Source organism: Solanum pennellii, chromosome 1 (assembly GCF_001406875.1).
Source record: "Solanum pennellii chromosome 1, SPENNV200".
NCBI lineage: Eukaryota > Viridiplantae > Streptophyta > Magnoliopsida > Solanales > Solanaceae > Solanum > Solanum pennellii.
In genome coordinates this window covers 2722161-2743395 of record NC_028637.1, presented here as the reverse complement: position 1 = coordinate 2743395, position 21235 = coordinate 2722161, and the positions used below count along the sequence as shown (strand labels likewise).

The 21235-nt window shown below is 35.4% G+C and overlaps 1 protein-coding gene across 6 annotated transcripts; it reads right to left on the bottom strand.

The window, feature by feature from the left end:
- Nucleotides 1–641: 641 nt before the first annotated feature.
- LOC107007982 (phospholipase SGR2) lies at nt 642–20726 on the bottom strand. 6 transcript variants are annotated; one of them, XM_015206852.2, is made up of 25 exons: nt 20548–20724; nt 20199–20258; nt 19925–19987; nt 19652–19705; nt 19177–19437; nt 17694–17794; nt 17218–17400; nt 16705–16860; nt 16313–16384; nt 16076–16228; nt 15647–15697; nt 14420–14590; nt 12137–12286; nt 8813–8878; nt 8178–8705; nt 8034–8088; nt 7803–7927; nt 7380–7452; nt 6082–6184; nt 5910–6003; nt 5762–5824; nt 5095–5143; nt 4810–4913; nt 3434–3480; nt 642–1362 (listed from the first exon to the last, which is right to left on the bottom strand). In XM_015206852.2, the coding sequence occupies exons 5-25, from the start codon at nt 19376–19378 to the stop codon at nt 1125–1127; spliced, it is 2784 nt and encodes a 927-aa protein (XP_015062338.1). In that variant the 5' UTR covers nt 19379–19437; nt 19652–19705; nt 19925–19987; nt 20199–20258; nt 20548–20724; the 3' UTR covers nt 642–1124. The 6 variants fall into 6 exon arrangements, with proteins under 6 accessions (XP_015062338.1, XP_015062341.1, XP_015062340.1 ...); XM_015206855.2 differs by having other exon boundaries at nt 959–1362; nt 19632–19705; nt 20548–20725; XM_015206854.2 differs by having other exon boundaries at nt 959–1362; nt 19177–19433; nt 20548–20725.
- Between the last annotated feature and the right edge of the window lie 509 nt (nt 20727–21235).

Genomic DNA, 21235 nt, shown 5'->3' with positions numbered 1-21235 from the left:
TTTGAATTCACTAAAAAAAAGTAAAATATTTTCTAACAAGAGTGGCTCAGTATTCAAATGGACTCAAACTCGAGCCGTATTTAAAGTAATTTTTTTGGGAAAGAGTCAAAATGTCTTAAATTATGTAAAAGTTATAATATGCCTAATCAATAGTTTCATTTGAAAATGCTTTATAGTCGATATTTTGATTTAAAATGTTTTTATTATTTCATATGAGCTAAAAATTGTTCTTTTTAAAAAATAAATATATTCTTTTAAAACAATTTTTTTTTTATTATTCTTTTATCAGCATATGTTTATCCCATATCAATTTGAGAAAAAATCTTAGTAATTTTGTTAATTTTGTTTACTGTTATCTGAATGAAAATTAATCATGATTTTACTATCATGTCATATATTTTCAAACAAAAAAATCATGAATTTATTTTATTTTTAATTGTGCATTTTAGAAAATCAAATTGTACCAAACCAAAGTCAAACAACCTTATTTGGTACCCAAAAAGTGGGATATTAGATTTGTCGAAAGATGATTATCGATTCAAAAACGTAAGGTTCTCAAGCCCATTTTTTTCGAATCAAAGTAGATCGCAACTGTTCCACAACGAAGCGATAACGAGAAGAATTGAGGGGTGAACATGAACTAGGTAAATGTCCAAAGAGGAAAATGACAATAAAACACATAAAATACATAAACTAAGTAAGCATATTGTCACTTTCTAACAGCTACATATATTTACATGTTTAGTGCCAGAAATTCACATATAAAAAACAAGTATATTCATACATGGCTCAAGTCACATGAGCATATCCTTTTTCACTGTATACACTGGAGGATCGATCTTATGTTTCTCGTCTTCCTTTTAAGACGAAGATCAGTCTTACAGGAGATGGTTAAAGATCACAGCTGCGGAGAAATACCTTCGTTTACATCAGATTCTGAAACAGTATATAAGGTATTTCCTGACCGCGCTTGCACAAGACAGATATACCCCTTCAACACTCTCCTTGTTTGAGCACTGGTATACAAAGAACTTGTGCTTTTACACTGATTAGTGTTGAAGTAGCATAAGTCCAGAATTGGTGTTTTTCTGCATCTCTAAGTTTAAAAGAGATCAAAGCATGATTCACCACTTCAAAGTTCTCCGGGCTTTGTGAGAAAAACTTTTCACAGTTACTTTGTCCGCAAATGTTAATGGGAATTCTTCATCAACCTCCTCTCGTTGATCATACCAGGTCGTTGTATCTCTATCATCCTTTGAACTTCCTTCCACAGGTTCACAAGACGAGTAGGAATCCTCTGGTATATCCCGATACAAGTGTTTCAGCATAAAAAGAGCTGTATCGTTATCTCTCCAGTAGTTCCTGCAAATGTTAAATCCTTTTTAAATGATTTGAATATACCATAGAACAAATGGAAAATCCTGATCAAAAGCTGCGTTAGAGTAGATGAGATTCACGAAGCAATATAGTACAATGAATTGGCAAGCATTTTTGACCTGACATGTCTCACCAACAAAACTATCTGCGATGGATTCCAAATGAACCATAGGCAATCTAAATTTTGCATCCCAGCAGATACGAAATAACCATAGATGATCTCTTAGTATTCTTCAAACCATAGGTAGATAGGTCGCCCAATACATATATAGGTAGTAGGTATTAAGTGCTCAGTAGATTAGTCAAGATGTGCATAAATTGGTCACGACACCACAGTTAACCAAAAAAGTTTGAGTAAAAACTACACCATACCGCTTAAAATAAGAGCGCTAATTGTAAGGTCATGACAGAGTTCAGACTTAATAAAAACCTTTCACTATATACAGAAGAATGCAACAAACTGAGGTTTAAATATATGAGACTGTTGACAACTCTAAATTCGATAGAGTTGTCTACGGATGTCGAAAGGCTGGCAAAGATGCAAGTAAACCAGGCTTATTCAAAAGAAATGTTGGTTATGACTCAAGAAGCTCCAATAATCTCCTAAAGGAATCAAACACCAGAGAAAGATACAAGATAGGCACCATGAGACCACATTCTCTTTGGTTAACGAACAAGGGAGAAAAAGAAACAAGCACCACATACATGTTAGAACATGTCAAGGTTTGCTTTACACAGAAACTCACGTATGTGTTTTCTTATTAGCTAACTGCTCAGTTTGTAGGTGGTGGGACATGTATTATCATCATTTGTAAATATTTAAATTAATTTCAAAGTATGTTTGTTTTACCATTTTGTCCATTATTCAACTTCAGCTTGAAATAGGGAATTTGAAGTTGAAAAGATGGGTATTTCAAGTGAAATAATAGTATTCACTCACAAAACTTCCAACTTTTTCCCAAGTGAAATGCATGTTCAAACACTATGGCAACTTGCAAATATTCTTTTTTTAAAACATGAACTTCAAATACTCGTTTTTCAATCTCAACCAAACATTGTCCAAAGAAGGAAAACCAATTTGAACATGCTTTTCTCCAAAAGATTGGAAGTACACGAAGGTTTTTTTTTATTAGATGCATCAGGAAAAATAATTCTGCACAATATTCTGCACAAGTAATAAGGCATTTGTTTTGCAACACAACTTAAATTACAAATGTAATTTCGGTGTAAATAACACAACATTTTGTATCCCTATATTATTTCTAAACTTTGAACAAGTTCTTGAACTAAACAACTCCTCATTCTCTTGACTTTCAATGTAATGTGTTATCTAGTTCAAGAATAGTAGGTAACTTGGATGAGAAGGAAGAAAGAACTTCTAGGAAAAATTGACCAAACTTTTTGCGCCACCGCTTTTTTGATTGACAAGAATGGTACTCAAACATGCATTTCTTGCCAACATCAAAATCGTCCTGAACAAATTTTGCTTCCAGAAAGTTCAATTGACACAACCACAAAGCAGGGGAATTCATATTTTTTAAAGCTTTGATTAATGAGTCTAGTGGGGTCCTCTATTGCATAAAAACTATATTGAGTTACAGAAAAGTCGACTACGACAAGGAAAGATTTGACAGAGTTCCCTAACAAGAGGAGATTTTTAGTGGAAAAAGGCACCTTAAGAAGTGGAGTAAGTTGACACAGTTTGAACTACCATAACCATTAAGCAGTTCTGTCTTTGAATTACTTAATTCAAACTCCTCCACGATTCCTGTCACTTTGCATATCATACAAGTCTTACAACTACAACAACATACACAGTATAATCTCAAGAGCTGGGTATGGGGAGGCTAAAGCGTACACAAACCTTAGCCCTACCGAAGTCTTTGTAGTATGAAAAGACACTATGAACACAAGATTTTGTCATTGAAAAACTTTAGATCTCACCATTTTCTTCATTTGCGCATGAGGAATTTTTGGGTATACATGCCTGTCAATCATTTTAGAGGAGACGTGCAACTGACACAATGAACCCTCTTATGTTGACAAGGATACTTACGTGTGTGCTCCAAGGGTTGAAATGTATGCATGCCGAAATGTTTTATCCTGCAAAAAAAAAAAGAACAAAAGCCAATCGCGACTAGTGAGTTAAAATATATACTCATTCATGGACACTATCAGCAGCCAGGTGTTAAAAAGGAACACATAGTAAGAACCTAATGATATATATATACACACACACGCGAAATCATGTGGATTTCAAAAAGGAAAAAAACATTTGATTCAGTTTGCTGGACATTAGAACTTAAGTTCACAGCATGGACAGACGGTAAAGCACAAAATCTGATTAGTAGACGTGGAATGCCTCATGCTCGTAAGCTTTTAAAACTTTATTCATTACGGTAATCGTAATTTTTTGAAGTTTTTAAAATTATTGAAAAGCTTCTTTTGATGATCTTTGTCTAATGATTAGTATGAGAACAGGAGTCGTACTTCCATTTTTGTGTATAACATAAAAGTTATGAATTCAGTTTTCCTGACACATGCTGAAAGAAGATGGTGGAATTCTTGACATGTGAAACTCTGTATTCGGTGAGAAGTGATTGTAGGGGAAACCCTCCTTACTCTCCAATCTTGCCCGTTACCGACGGGGATTAAATCGAAGGAAATGATCAGCATTAATGATAAATTGTCTAGCGTTATTTTATTTTTGGTGTAAAGAGAACATTTTAGTCCAAGCAGAAGATATCTGGGATGTTTTAGATTATTTGTAAGAAATAGAGGTGATAGACGACAATATGACTAGACTGTAATACCTTTTGAAGGGGACTACATATATAGATTAGTGTTACTATCCTCAAAAAAAATGATAAAGAGATTTTACATGCTTTTTTATAGCTGGAAAATTCATGTTTCCATCTTGTTTTTGTCATCAATGGTGAAAATGTATAGATGCATTTGAACTGATCTCCTGATTATTTTTTTTGGAAAGTGTATAGACCCATGGAGAAGTCAATGGAGAAGAGAGGTGAATTTTTTTGAGCAAAAGGAAGAGAAAAAACATACTTCAAGCTTTTCACGTGCTCAAATATTAGTGTAAAACAAACAATATGCCATGTCAACACAAGGTGTACTCAAGACGCACCTCTGTAAATTGAGGTGTCTAAATGGTCACTAAGAAAGTTGAGGTGTCTAACTGGCAGTTCATGCCAAATTTAAGGGGCTATCTATCTATTGAATAACACCGATTTGCATACTGAACAATCACCCACATAAATATGAACATCAACAGCTACAGGAAAACAATGAAAAAGTAGAAAGAGCAAGAGAACAGCCATGTAACACAGAATATTAAGGCCTTCAATTGCAAAAGAAACTGGAAAGATATAACGTAAATAGAACAACTATTTGAAGGTCTATGGCGAATGAACGTACTTGTAAAACATGATCTACTCGACCATCTTCATTTCCAGTTAATCTCTCCATCATAATTGAGCCATATGACCTCTCTTCTATCTCCTGAGACTCTTGGGAACCCTCTGCAAGAAAGTGACATAATTACCAAGACAGATAAAAGGTAAATGGTGTTTGTTGGGTGAGGGGAAATGCTCCAGCTTGATTTAGAGCTGATAGCTTCTGTCACAGATAAAAGGGAAGAGGAACTTTTATAATCTAAACTGGAAGAAAGCACTCGAAAAAAGAAATGGTTGCTTTTATTACCATCTTCGCCATCCTTGTCTCTTGATTGACAAAGAGTGATCACCTTTACCTAATCACAAAGCATCAGTAATATCCATAACTCATTGGCATCATGAGACCTAATTGAAAACCATAAAATAATCACACAAATAAAGGCTAAGCACTAAAACAAGCTAGTCTACCCATCTTCTGTAAATTAATCCAGGATTGAAGTTTCAAACTAGTAGAAAAAATGCATGTCATAAAAAATAGTTAGATGAAGAACACACGTTTCCAGCATGATAAGTGAAAGGAGAATATCAGGTTACAGAAGCATAACCCAAGTCATTCAATTCATGGTTCCAACAACAAGCTGATATAAACCAAAACAAATAATTATTTTCCATGTCAAGTGATCTGTTCAGCAGGGATCTCTACTTCTATGAGCTATGCTTTATAATGTTAAAAGATCATGCACATATCTATACTTTAAACAGCCGTTCTCTTACTTTGTTAAGGTCAATAAAATCCAATCAGCAAGTTTCATTTGTAATAAGCTGAATATTTAATTCTTCATTTGTCAACCTTAGCAAGATTACAGCATATCGAACTTCCTAATGAGTGATATTGAATCGTATCATCTCAATCACAAACATGCCACCCTTTTTGTGCATGTAATGTCACATCAACAAATGGGGAGAAAACACACCTTTACAGTATTTATATTGTTCACAAAAGCATGTGAGCGCAAAGATACTTCTTCTTTAAATTCCTGCACCAAGTAGTATCAGGATGCACATTAATACAGACAGTGGAAGGAACCTAGCACATTAATTACGTAACTATGGAGACCTTACCTGAAAACCAACATGCAGCCGTTTCCCACCTCTGTGGTAGGGTATAATGACGGGGCGTTTGTTGAGATATTCTTTACAGACGAGTGGTTCTATTCTGAAATAGGATCGAGCATGCATGAGCTTGTAAAACAAAAAAGATGACCAAAATTAGCAATAATAACGACCATGAAACCTGTATGCCACTGGATCAAAAGGATGGAATATGTTGAACATTTGTCGACAAGCTGGCATCTCTTCAACTATGTTATCCTCTTCCCAGTAGTCTTTCCCCTTGCCTGTCATACCAGGATAAAACAGAAATAAAAAATAATAATTAAGTGAAACAGATGCACCACCATCTTTTTAATATATAGAAGAAAAAGAACTGCCATATTTCAAACACCCATGAGTTGCCTAGAACCTACAAAAAAAATGAATTAACCCCTTATAAACATCAAATGGCACCAGTCGCCACCAACATACAGAGTTTAGAGCATCCACAGGATTCATGGAACTTGCAGAGCTAAAGGCAGCATAATGCACCAGGAGGATTTGACAAACATTTAAAAAATAATTAATTTGACAAACATTTATTTACTGCTACTGAAGGAGTGATATATAAAGATTAGGTTTATACAGCAGATTTGATAGTAGTAAAGTAATCAGCTTACAAAAACTCACAGAAGACACAGACTCAACCAAACTACTGGCAATGGAAAGTGATCTGGAAAGTTAAGGTGCCCTACACGGTGCCCTGTTTTTACATGGCTTTTAGCAAACAGGTTGTTCTCACTCAGGATATCCGTATGAAGAGGAGCCTTCGGCTGTGCTCCAGATGCTTTTTTTGTGAATGTGAAGCAGAGATAATAAATCATCTCTTTTTACACTGTAAGGAGATGGTGAAACTTTGGCAGATTTTCATCAAGGTAAGGAGCATCAGTTGATCTATGCCAGGAAACATGAAGGAAGCTTTGGCATGTTGGAATAGGGATGGAGATCAGTCAGGGCACAGTGAAAGATAGAAGATTATCCCAGCTTGCATTTGGTGGACCATTTGGCTGAGAAGGAATCGGAGATGTTTTGAGAACAAGAGCTGCTCTATGGATAAAATGAAGCTGAATTGTTTGACTCTTTTCTATTTCTGGTGTAAACATGAATACCCTTGTCAACATGAGGATATCCCTAGTATTTTAGACAACTTATGAGTTCATAGGAGTACAGCAATACTTTTGTATTTCTGATTGTAGGTATTACTTGAATACTTCCTGAGTTTTCCTTTGTTTATCATACAATCTAACCTTTTTTCAGAAAGTTTATGTATTAGATCTATGGAAACAAACACTAAGTGTCTATTCAAGCAAACAGATAACAGTTTTACAGGCTTATGGTAAAATATTCAAGAGATTTGTCACAAAAGTACAAAGTATACCCCTTCAGAGGATAAATAAGCAATGAAATCAACATGTGCTTTAAAATAGATAGAAGAATTACCGATCCCAATACGAACATTGCGGAGGGATAGAAAAACACCAAGAGGGGATCCAACAGCAAAAAATGTATCCACCTTTTTATGAAAGAACCAAAGAATGAAACAGCCAAAGTTAGAAGATGTCTTGGAGTACCCAACAAATGAAGAATAATCAGAAGAACGAAAGGTGAAATTATCAAAAGCCAGTTAATGCATTCCAATAAAATTGTTAACCCTACCATAAAGGATCTTGAATATTGCTAGTCTTGTATTAAAGAAATGATGAAAGCATAATACAAGTATTTAGAGAGATGAACATTTTGATAAGCTCAATAACTTTCTTCTAGGAATTTCAAAGAACATTGAAAGTCCTGCTCCAACATCAAACCAAAACTTGCCCAAACACACCCAGAAAATAGTTGCATCTTACAAAGGAGAAGTATTACCTTGAATTTCAACTTTGTGTATCTTAATTGCGGGGTATAACTCTTTGCTGAATCACTTTCCTCAGGAATAGATTGATTTCTTGTAGCTGTGTTTGTTCCTCCGTTTTCTGCTTCCGTTACACATCCTATCTCAAAAGAAACTTATAAGGACCATTTACTTTGATACACAATTGAAATGCTAAGTTAGGGGAAGTTAAAAACTGATCTCCATAATTATTTGTCTAGCTGTACCTTTCTTTATACACTCGGCATCTAATTCTTGGATTTTGGCTCTCAGCATATCAATCTGGACCAGTCTCATTGATGGAGAAACTTCAGTACAGAGAAAGTATTTTTAATAATGAAAAATGCATGCTGACTATGACATGTCACTACCTCTTTCCTCAGGGAATTGATTGTTCTGTCTTTTTCACATTCAGATACTCCCTCATCAATCTTTTGATTAAACTCAAAAATTCCATCCTCCACATTCTCGGCATCATTTATAGTGTCCCTCTCATCAATAGGAGTGTCACGAAAATTTTCATTTGCTGAGGAATCATTAGGTTCCCTGATATCATCGCTTGCAACTGGTTCATCTGAGTCTGATGAAGCAGGAGGGCCCACAGGATGACAAAAATCTTCAGTACGATCTTCCATAGACACTGACAAACTTGGTTCTACATTCATTTTGTCTTTATCTGACAGATCACTCTTATTTCCCTTCCTAATAGAAGTTTCATCATCTGAACTTAAGGCAGAGTTTTGGTCTAAAGAAAGGTTGCTCTGATCCTGCTGAGACAATTCATTCTCATTTTGTTCTTTGTACATCCACTCCATGGGAAAAGGGGAGGACAGTGTTGTTTGGTGGCATAGGATATCATATGACAAAACGCTCCCAAGGGAATGACCATACAAAGAAACCTGAGAATTTTACAAAATTTTAGTATGTATCTTTAATCTGAACTGTATGCATCAAGTTCTTATAGAAATAAGAAAGAATCTCTGCATATTCAATTATATCTTTATACCTTTCCACTATAACCGGGATTCCTCTTGAGAAACTTTAAGTATAACATATTCAACTGGTTGGAGACCTGAATATGGAATAAACAATTAGCACTAAACACTAATAATTTAAAGGTAGGCAATTGATATACCATATTGAATTGCCAATGCATATCATATGCAGTAAAGACAAATTAATGGGTGAATCTGCTAAAATGAATAAACAGAATGACCTTGAAGAAGTGTGACAACAACTATTATGCCTCAACCCATAGGAAGTTGTGGTCAAGCTACATGAACTCTCAACTCCATTTCCAATATTCAATAGTTTGGATTTCATTAATACTGTAGGTTTTCTATAATTTCTACTAACATACAGATCTCTGAACTTAATAGATATCCTAGCAAATGAACCTAAGTTTAGCATATTATCATGACTAAGTTTTAATTCCAGCTAGTAGGCATTGGTTATATGGATAGTTAGCTTCCATTGTGTTCTGTCTTCTGCTGAATGTTTATGGATTGCAAGAGATTGTAGATCTTCTAAGACTGTTGACTTCAATGTAAGTTTAGGTCTACCTCGTGCAATTGGAGGTATTCATACACATTAAAACCAATTATTAATGGCACGCCTAAATCAGGGATAAATGAATCGAAAATGGATTAATCCAGAAAACATAATAAAATGCCCTTCAAATCAAGTTGAGCAAATCTTTTGCAGAAAGTCATGCAGTCTACCTGAACATACCTTATGTCACTCAGGAAGGTCAATAGAGTCATTTCTAATTGTGTCACTGTACTTACTCTTTGGTATTGTTATTTGGTAAAACTGGTTGAATCATTTGTGATGCCTTCAGTTTTGCTCCACTAGATGTCAATTGTCATTGTTGCTTTAATGAGCAGAATCTTCGACCACTTAAGTCATAGTAGAGTACCGTGATTTTTTTCACACATAACTTTCTATTCCAGCACTCTATCCTGCATGCCTAGACCCCATTCAGTTCTCTTAGAAGCAACATTATTTATTTTAACTTTTACAGAAGGGGGGAGAATAGTACTGACGAGATGTTTTTTGTGCAATGACACTGGAGAGACAAATAATTATCTTTTTTACATTGCAAGTTTACTTCACAATTGTGAAACCTGTTCCTCAGTCTCACAAAGACTGAGTGGATAATGCCTGAGCATACTGCTGACTTGATGAGCTGCTGGATGAAAAGAGGGGGTAGCAAGAGTCCAAACAAATGGTAGAGGATAAATCCTCATGTATATGCTGGACAGATGGAAAGAAAGAAATGGGAGAGGTTTAGGAAACGAGATCAAGTCCATACATGATGCGAAACGGAGCTGTTTAGTGTTTTAATTCTCTTGTGCGAAGGATATTTTATAGAGGAAGTAGATGAGCTGGTAGGTTTCTTAGGTGCTATCTAAAGCTTAGAGTCTAACCTTACTACCTTGTAATTTTTTTGGAGGCGGCCACATTCCTTTATGGCTAATGCTGAAGAATACAACAGTACTAATTATCAAAAGACAAAACATTACTTGTGTAACTCAAAATTTCTCAAACTAGGTAACTCTTATGATTTGTAGTTATTCATTAAATACTTTAGAATAGGTTCACTTATAGTTTTTTTTTAAGTGGGTACATGTGTATGATTTCATTCTAAGAAGGAACTATTTCTTTGCAATAATAGAATCAGCACTAGACATGTGGTATATGAGGATTTCATCATGAAAAGAAATACAAATGCTATTAAGTTGCCAGTTTCATAAAACAAAAAAAATGCTACTGAGCATACTTTTCCATCTCAGGATTTAGGAAAACTAGACATACATAACAAATTCAAAGACAACAGTGATCCCTAGAATCGCAATTTGTTACAGTTACAAGCTGATAAGATTATACAGTTATTTTTCTAAAATTAGGTTATGCTAACCACTTGGTTCACAGATCAACAGCCAGGAGCAATGCCATGACTTGGAAGTGGAAGAAATGCTAGAGTTTTTGGACAAAATCGAAAATATTCAGATACATCAACTGGAGAGGAATTGATATGGGAAAATAGAGGTAAAGGAAGCTGCACAGTCAATGAGTTGCAAAAAGAAATGGTTAATAGAAGCAATATCTTTGAAGATAGACCTTTTGAAATTGATATTGAGAACAAAATCTCCAACCAAGGTATGATTTAGCTGGCTGGCAGCTCAAGGAGCATGCTTAACACAAGAAGTTCCAAGGAGGAGAGGTACAGTTATGTTTTAGCTGGCTGGCAGCTCAAGGAGCATGCTTAACACAAGAAGTTCCAAGGAGGAGAGGTACAGTTTTTGCAGCAGGTTCTTCATGTTTAAAGAAGAAGGTGAAGATATAGATCATCTATTTGTGCATTGAATAGTAGCAAGGAGCTTGTTGAATTTGTTGAACAGTACCTTTGGTACAAGCTGGGTGATGCCTAGGAGCTTGAAGGAAGTTTTTGTTATTTGGAATGGATTAAGAGTAAGGAAATCTACAAGGGCAATTAGAAGATGATATCTTAGTGTATTATATGGACCATATGGAAGGAGCGAAACCAGAGATGCTTTGAAGGTATTTCAATTCCCATATAAGTACTTAAATCTAGATTTTTACTAAACCTTTTTGCTAGGGAGTAATTTTTCTGATCTTTTGGATTTTGTTGGTTCCAGGAGCATTTATAAGGAGATCTGCTCTGTAGGAGTTAATTTATACTTTTTCAATTACACCCAAACAAATCAAACAAAAATAATACCGGTTTTGACATATGGGAATAAATCAACAACCAAAAATCTAATGAGAAAGGTAACCACATAGGGTGCTTGGCCAGATAGCCATACACCTTATTACAGAGAATATAAATTTTCACTTAGTTACCAATTTGTTCTCCATACAGCTATAACAACAATTATGTGAATTACAACCCCTCATTCTCCAGAGTCAAAAGAGTTTGGGCTATGGAAGCAAAAGGTTTGTAAGTTGGACATTCTTTTATCAGTAAAAATAAATTTTATTAAATAACAGATAGTACCAAGCTGGTACTGCAGCAATACAGAAATAAACTGGACATGGATTCCTCAAAGCTAAAGGGAATCCAATAAATCCAGCAAAACATTAGTTCCAAAACTAAAAGTGCAACTTGAACATTTGAATACAGAAACCAGGCAAAAAATCAAGAATCCAAGAATTCCAGCAAAACATCAGTTCCAAAACTAAAAGTGCAACTTGAACATTTGAATAGAGAAACCAGGCAGAAAATCAAACACAACAGCTGAGCAACATCAGGAAGAAGAAAGGATAGTGAGGAAAACTTGAACTGGAGAAAGCATATTAGAAGTACCGAGTCAATAATAGCCTGGCAGTAAATGGGGCTCATGTAATACAGCACATCATGCACTGTTGCACTCAACAGTACGCGCAATCCCCGTACACCATCTAAAGTACATCGTTCAACTGCAGCCTCACCACTAAGCTTTAAGCCCTTCCTCCACTGGTACCCACAGTTGAAACATAAGAAAAATTGACGTTAATTTACAAGAACAAATCAACAGAAATCAGATCAAGAAACAGACCTATGAAGAAGAAAACCCCAAAATATTGCACGACAGGAATGCAAAAAGATAAAACACTTAAACATGCTAACGGACAAAGGGGGAAAAGACGTGACTATTATGTAACAAGATAATGCTTCAATTGAAAGACTATAACAGCAATTTTTAGAGTTGCAGTAATACGATAACTGGAAATAACTCGATCGAGCACCACTAAGCACAAACAATGTAAATTCAAGTACAGACAGCAGTGATTATACCTACTTGGTGCCCTCACTTTGGCCTATTCTATCTTTTGCATCTTACGATCTCGAGGTGGACCCCTAAGCAGAGAGTGGATCACCTGAGGTCTCGGATTGCTAGGCCCTAAATCACATGTCCAATAGATGATTTTACTTACTAATTTTAGATGCTTCTAGTGTTCATCACTATTATCAACATTTTCTACAATTTCAACTGTTGCAATTACAGTTATAAATGACACTCTGATCAAGTAGGTATACATTTGCTACATAATGACAGGATTCTCTGTTTCAGTGTGAAGATTTTGGTAAAACTTGATAATCTCTCCTTTGATCTCTGATGGTTCATCTAAGGAAGTCTCATTAATAACAAACTTATCAACGATATTTCACCTTCTGTAACAGTTTGTAGTTCTATGAAAGAATTTGGTGTTTCTCTCCCCTTCTTTAAGCCACAAAACCCCTTGATCTTTGTCTCCAGGCCACTTCCTCCTTTTTTCGCATTTTCCTCAAACACCACTGTCAGGGCAGCCCTCAAGTGAGCCTCATCATCTGTCAGTAATATATGGCCTTGAATCTCTTCTAACTTAGTCAATTGACTAAGTATACTTTGTTTCTGCATTTCCAGATTGCCCTGTATAGTTTTGCTCCAATCCTTAAGTTTCCCCTTCAGAGCCTTCAACTTGAAAGCTAAAAATGAAATCTGGCCTGCCTTCACATATGCTAGAGTCTCACCACAGTTTTGACTCTTCTCTTTTGAAGGTTTCTGTCTGGAGCCACCAATTCTCAAATTTGTACAAATAATTTGACCTCTCCCAATTGTCACAATCAAGAACTAAAGGACAGTGGTCAGAAATATCTCTCAGTAGAACTGACTGCTTGATGTTCCTAAGGGAAACTTCCCACTCTTTCTGAAGTCAAAAATCTATCAAGTTTTGCGGCAATATAATGGCTTTCCCTTTTATCCATGTAAAATTGCAACCTGCCAATGGAATATCCTCCAGGCTCCGGCACCATCTCCTCTATGAATTCAGAAAAATCAACCATGGCTTGTTGAATTTAGTACAGTTCATCACAAATGGAAATCTAACTGTGTTGAAGTTCCTGGCAATCACCCAAGGCTCATTAAAAAGGCTTCCGACAGCGCGCAGTTCAAGCCACACCTCTTCCCTTTCCATCCTGACATCTGGATAAAAGCCAACAAAATTCCAGAGGTTTGCCTAAGAATTTGCAGGTGATACAGTAAGAACCTGCCTCACATATCCCTCCCTCCCATATTCTGCGATCCCATAGCAATATAATTCCCCCTCTGGTACCACTGGCCTCCAACTATGCATACTTCACCCACCTATTTGCCCATAATTCTTTGATAATATCCCTAATGTCACCTTTTAACTTTGATTCTTTGAAAGCAATAGACATCTGATTTCTAATTGTTCACCATATTTGTGGGATTAGTAAGGGCCCTCAAATTCCATGTTACAATATTAACTTTCATTGACTTGATTAATCCATGTATCATTAATATTTGCTTTCTTATTCAATCTTTTATCCCACATAACTTATACAAGTATTATTAATGAGGAAACAGAAAGGATTACCAATTGCATTAGTTAATGCTGATTGTTATGTGAAAAATAGATCTCTTCAAATCCTAAACAAATATGGTATAAACCAATGTTGAGATTTTTTATTTTTTTTGAGGATTAGCAATGTTGAGTTTTATGTGGATATTATATCTTCTAAAACCTCAACCCAAAGACCCCTAATGCATTCATAACAATGCATACCACATTAAAAAATGTAAAATATCAACTATGAAAGCAATACCTGGCATGGGATGAACAGAACTCTCTGAGTGCCACGTTGGTATGAGGTTAAGTGTCGTTCAGCCAGGATTGACGTAATATGGCGGAAGTCACTAACATCATCCACAAGATTTGATTTTTCTAACCTTTGACCAATCCCGTGAACCATGAACACCAGATGTCGAACAGGGACCTATACACAGCAGTATCAAGTTACACAGTCTGCACTACAAAGCTATCATAGAAGTTGAAAAGAGACCATTCTACATATGGAAGGTAAAAAGTGGAAAAGATGAGTCTTAAAAAACAAGTTTATGCATTTTTTTAGGAAACATTAGTAATCTCAACTAACTTGATCAGCAAAGGAAAACAAAGAAACATCAAAATTGATTAAACAGGTAATTACTGAACTCTAAAGAACACGAATAGAGACATATCACGCAGATAAAACCACCTCAATGAGTTGGACAAGAGTAGTTCGTCAAGATAAGGATTAATCCTTTTTAGAAATTGATTTTATGCGGTCCTATACATATGCAAGGAAGGTAATCAAAAAGGAAGGAAAACAGGTCGTTCTCTCATTATCACTTAGGTGTTGTGTGAGATGACAGTTTTAAATGAGAGAAAGAAGTATGAAATCCTCTTTTCAAATCTGACTTTTCCTCCCATTGTTGCTTTTCATTACATTACTTCAAAAGTAGCTGCTTTAGCTTCAGCCACTCGAATTTTCAAGCAACCTTTTTACTTCTGTGCACATATACTACCATCAGTGTCAAAAGAGAATTTGAATATGTGCACATAGATAAAGAGATACGAAAAGGACAAAGCATGAGGTCATATAAAAGGTTGAACTAGCTAAATAAATGCAGAAACCTTCAACTGAGTGAAATGAAAAGTTAAAATAAGATATTAGCTTGATCTTGCAAAGAAAGTGACGGGGGTCATATTCTAGTTTTGAGGGAATAAAACCTCCCAACTAAGAGAATCTTATGAATTTCCAATATACCAAGTACCAGCAACTTAGTACTTCTGATGCCTTCCATATCTACAGTCAATCAAAGGTACAACTACTAATACAAGCCTACATGATGGTTGCATCTTTTTTTTTTGAACTGGCAACTTAATGATGATTTCATTTTCTTAAGGTCAAGACAAAATAAGCATCCCCATATTCATATATCATTTGATTGATGAGTGATAGAAGTAGAACACATACACTCACGTAGTAAACAAGAAGCACTAGGCCTACCTGTGAGCAGTAATCATCCATTTCTTCCTCCTTCTGTTGACGTACTTCGTCCTAAAAGAAACAGATACATGAGTTCAATTTCAGCAAGGAGGAACAAGAGAAAACAGATTAAATCCTAAATATCAAGACCCTTTATGGACCAAAAGCCAGTCTTCACTCTAAATCATCTTTATAACAGAAGGCATATAAACAACTTCCTTATAGCGAAGAAATGGACCTTGGACCTAACTCAACCCCAAAAGCTATCTCATGAGGAGAGAATTGCCAATCCAAGACTATATGATGTCTCCCCCTCTATGTCCACTCAAAGAAAGAGGACGCTATGAAGATGAGCACAAAACAGTAAAAAGGAAACTAACACTAGTAACTTCATATCAGAACGAAGAGAACCAACAGAAGTATTAGATTTGATAGTAAGAAAATGAGTGCCTGTGTTGGTTTCGGGGACTGAGGAAGAGCATATCCACGCCTTAGCTTAACACCATTCCCCCCAAATCCTATAGCACCTGAGAAACCAGAGGCATCAGCATTAAGCCACGCTTCCCAAGTATCATCTTCTCCAGTGAAAATAGCATGCAGTCCCTGCATTGTTGCAAGCAAGTACATCACTAAGTACAACTCAAAAAGCATATAAACAAAAGCTCCATAAATTCAGCAATTTAATACCGGGGCGAAACCCTGCATATCAACTCGAGCTGCATAGAGCCCTGACGGCTGAAAGGTTCTTCTATGCCAAACCTGTGGCAGCCATCCAAGACTTATCAATATTACTGAGGGAAATTTTTTAATTATCCACAAAAAGATGAGGAGCATAGAACATTAAATGAAAAAAGAAACGTTCAATTGGATCAGTGAACAAACAGATAACAAGGTAAAATTTTCAAATGCATTTTATTTTTTGACAGTAAGTAGTAGGATTCCAGCATCTGCCACATGCCGTCACACATTCCTTAGCAGAAGATGTAAAAAAAAGATCATAAAACCAATTACATATAAATCTTTGCAATCAACATCAGATGATATATATCAAAACTGCCACTCTTAGTAATGCCAAATACCTTACTCCGATATGCAAACTCCAACTGCTCAGCAACATCTTCACGTAGTGGAAGCCAATCCAGACCCCCTTTACGAGCGAACCAGTGACCTCTTAAGACACGACGATTTTCTCCATTCCAGTAAACAGGAAAACAGTGTCTCTTCACCAAATCTACCTGCAGAGATGATGACAGTCCTTATTCAGGAATTTATTTTCTAACTGTGTAATTACCCCCTTCTAATTAATCTCGTATGCAGAGGTTGAAACCAGATAAGATTTCTAGGCAAGAACCGCATAGTCCATGCTACATCATGCATAATTTCCAGATATCACATGTTCTACCCAGATCTTTGCCATTGGTGAACATCTTTATAAATTTTGTCTTAACCTTCTCCTCTTAGGAGGTCTATATTCTGTACTGTAATATGTTCTTTTTTTGTTTCACGAGTCATTATGACAGTACAAAAGGTAAGTACTCCTCCTAGATGGACTAACAGGCAGTAAAATAAGAGAATGAATAGACAAAGGATACCTCATACAGGCCCCCCTTAACAGGGACTCCAACTCTTTCTTCTTCAACTAAATCTTCATGTGCTTGAGAGCTCTCCGGAGAAGATATTTCTGATGCAGAACTGAATCTATTTGGTGCCCCCTTTGGACCCACACTGCACTCCCCATACTCTTCCCACCAAGAAGAAAGCAACTCATCCTCTCTCTGCATAGAACAACCCAATTAATACCGCAGATATCGACATACAATATTGCAGATTGTAATATCCACACAAGTTATACCGTGATATTCTTTTTGTTTCCATTCTTTCAGAAGGTACATGATGAGCATATTTATACAGAAGCTTGAACTTTGCATAATCAAGCAGAAATGAAGCAAATATGGGGCAATATCTCTTTATCACGTACCAGCAAATGTTATACTGACTGGGCCATAGATTAATTATTTACAAATGAGAAGTAATCCAAATAAACAGAACTCTGGTCAGAAAACATTACCTGCAAGAAAGAAGCCTCAATTGCAAGAGAATCTCTCAAGCCAAATCTAAAGTAATCACCCTTTCCCACTACTTCTGTTTTGGGGACTGCTGCAGCAGGCTCTGTGTAAAAGTAAAATCCACAAAGGACAACCTAGATTTATACACGAATACGACAGCTCATGCTCACAGCAATTGACAAATCTATAATATTTGGACTCACGAGTTTAAAGAAGATCAGCTACTTATCAGAGAATTTTGACTCATGAATACACTTTAAACCAGAAAGCACAACCCGACTCATCAATGGTAAAGTTTCTGAAGGTATGATGAACTCCTTTGAAGAACACTAAATCTAGACGAATTGAACTTACTGTTATTCTTTTAGAATCTATAATTTTGTTACTCAGAAAGCTTATGTATAATTTTTAGTCCAAACATTTTATGTTTTTAAGCTGCAGAAATCGGGTTCAAAAGGAATGCAACATTTTGGAGGACAAAAATCCCTCAGAACCATATAATGAACAACGAAAGGATAAACAGCAGAATAAACTAGCAAGTTGCTTTTCCAATTAATTGTTCCCAAGGTAGAATCTCAGAGAGGAAAGATATCCATGAGTCAAATACATGACTGTACTCCTTTGAGCCAATACATTAACACCTTCTATTTCAATTCAAATTTTTCCTACTGAACTATGCTTCAATCCAAAACTTGGGGGTGGCAATATGAATCTTCAACATCCATTCAGCTTTATTCGAGCTTAATTTGTTTTAATTCTTTTAAGGTAATTTAGGGTCTATTGGTTCTCTAAAACTAGGGAATTTTAAAATCTCACACAATACACTGACATACAAGTCTCTCACCAATCTAAGAAGTCTCCTAACAAACATCAGAAAGAATGTAAGTGCAACAACACAACTAAACCATAATCAAGACTAGTTAGTATTCCATTGTATTCTGTTCCCACTTCTTCTTTCTTTTGTGACGGGGTTTTTATCAATAAAGTGCCAAGAAGTTACTGAAGAAGTCCATCACAAGATTACAAGCTATAGCCAAAAGTGACAACCCCAGAAACTCAAAAAACTAAATTTTTGAGATATAATCAGTCATCCTAATCCTACACTAAAGTAAAGTTCTGTAAGCATATCAATGTCTAACAAGATAAATATGAAGCCTTTGGTTTTCAAACGATCTTGCATTCCTCTCTAACCAAAAAGTCCACATGATGCATAAAGGAATGGTTTTCAAATTTGTTTCAAGCTTCTGCTCACTTTCTGATTCTGCCTTAACTTCCCCCGGAAAAAAAAAACATGTCCACATCGTACATCTGCTACAAGCACTTCAACATACAGAGAAACAAAAAGCAACACGTCACAACACATGACATGTGGACCTCACTTTTCAAACTCAATCAAAAAAAGAACTCAAACAACTTTTAGAGAAGTTTGCAAATATGAATGCCAACATGGGACCTAAAACATTTACAGTTAAGAGTAGAACATACGGTTTACTGCCAAAGGCATCTTGCAGAAATACCAACGAACATCACCACCATCTGACGGACTTCTAGTCTGAGCAAGGTACTTTTGCCTCCCCTCTAAGTGTTCAATCTCATCTGCTAACCTCCTAATATTTGATGGTGTGTTCTTCAACATGTCAGGAGAGGTTTCATCGATCTCACCTTTCGACCCAGAAACAGATGCCATTTCCTCCTCCTGAACCTCAACCTCACAAAAGTCCAAACACCTCTCTACCAGTCAACTATCTTTTCACAAGAAAAACATGCATCAGCATCCACAAAATACAACCTTAGAAATCTCAGTGAAGTGAGTATCAACTTGAAAAAATTACAAGTTTTGTCCAGCTGAAATCTTGAATATGCAACAAAATCTAACTTTTTTCTATATGAATTCATCAAAGACATGCGCAACTAATTTGATGCCATGAATCAAATCATGCCTTTTAACAGATGCCATTACCTCCTCGTCCTCAACCCCACAGAAGTGAAAAGTCCAAACACAGTCAACTAATACCTACAAAATAAAAACAGGTATGCAGCATCAGCATCAACAAAATACAATCTCAGAAATCTCAGTCAAGTGGGTATAAATTCAAAAAATATATAAACTTTTCCCAGCTGAAAATAATGAGTTTTTCTTCGCTTCTTGAAATTTTCAATACAAATTCATCAAACAAATGCTCAACTTATTCAAGAGCATGAATTAAATATGCCCATCAACTGATGCCATTACCTCCTACTCCTCCTCAACATCAACCTCACAGAAATGAGAAGTCCAAACACAGTCAACTAATACCTACAAAATAAAAACAGCATAACCATAAGCAACATACAATCTTAGAAATCTCAATCAAGTGGGTATAAACTCAAAAAAATATAAACTTTTCCCAGCTGAAAATCATGAGTTTTTCTTTCTTTCCTGCAATTCTCTATACAAATTCATCAAACAAATGCTCAATTCATTCAACGGAATGAATTAAATCATCCCCATCAACATATCCCATTACCTCCTCTTCCTCCTCCTCAACCTCACAAAAGTGAAAAGTCCAAACACAGTCAACTAATACCTACAAAATAGAAACAGCATAAACACAAGCAAAATACAATCTTCGAAATGTGGGTATCAACTCAAACAAAAAATATTAACTTTTCCCAGCAGAAAATCATGAGTTTTTCTTAGTTTCTTCAAATTTTTAATACAAATTCATCAAAACAAATGCTTAACTAATCTTAGGCCATGAAATAAACCATACCCATCAACAAAAAATTTGTTCTTTACAGATTAAAAACTTAGAAATTGGAAAATGGGTATTGTTTAATTGAAGATTAACACATAGTATTGGTAACAAAATTCACCTGAAAATCAAGAATTAAAGGGTTTTCTGGATTCTCATGGAGGATTTTGTACTATTTTTTCGTGTAAATTTTAGATTTAGAATCTAACAAGGCAATTGAATCTTGTTGAATGAGGATATTGAATTGTAAAGAGAAAAAAAAAACGGTGGAAAAGAAAAAGAAGAAAACCAGAAGAATGTATTGATTAAGTTTATAGAAGGAATATTCTGTTAAACTCATTGAAAATGGAAATTAATGGTTTAACCTTGTTCAATTTTTCATCTTGATCATTTTCGAACTTATTTGATTGGAAATAAATTATCGTAATAATTGACTTTTTGGAATATATTATTTGAAAATATTAGTTTTGTCGAAAATAAAATAAACTTATTTTGAATTAGGGTGTTATTTGAACATTTAAAGAAAATATTTAGCATATATTAAATTATTATTTTTTTTTGGAATCCACGATAATTCATAGTCGTTGCAAGGCTCTATCCTTTTGGTGAGCGTTTTGTGCGCACTGGATAAATTTCCGCTATGTAATAGCTTGTAAGCTATAGAGGGAATATAAACCTCACTGGACAAGCCATATACAACATGCTCGACTCAGAATACATTACGCATATTAAATTATTGTAAAAAAGAAGAAGAAAAATATGTTACCTGATACTACAAAAGTATATAAATATGTTTTTAAAAATATAAA

Excerpts from the sequence above, each read along its gene's own strand:
- LOC107007982 (XM_015206855.2), bottom strand. The coding sequence starts at position 19,378 with ATGGCATCTGTTTCTGGGTCGAAAGGTGAGATCGATGAAACCTCTCCT. Across the intron at positions 6,185-7,379 it reads CAATGTTCGTATTGGGATCG|GCAAGGGGAAAGACTACTGG; the intron begins GTAATTCTTCTA and ends CTGGTATGACAG. Across the intron at positions 5,144-5,761 it reads ACAATATAAATACTGTAAAG|GTAAAGGTGATCACTCTTTG; the intron begins GTGTGTTTTCTC and ends CTTTGTGATTAG.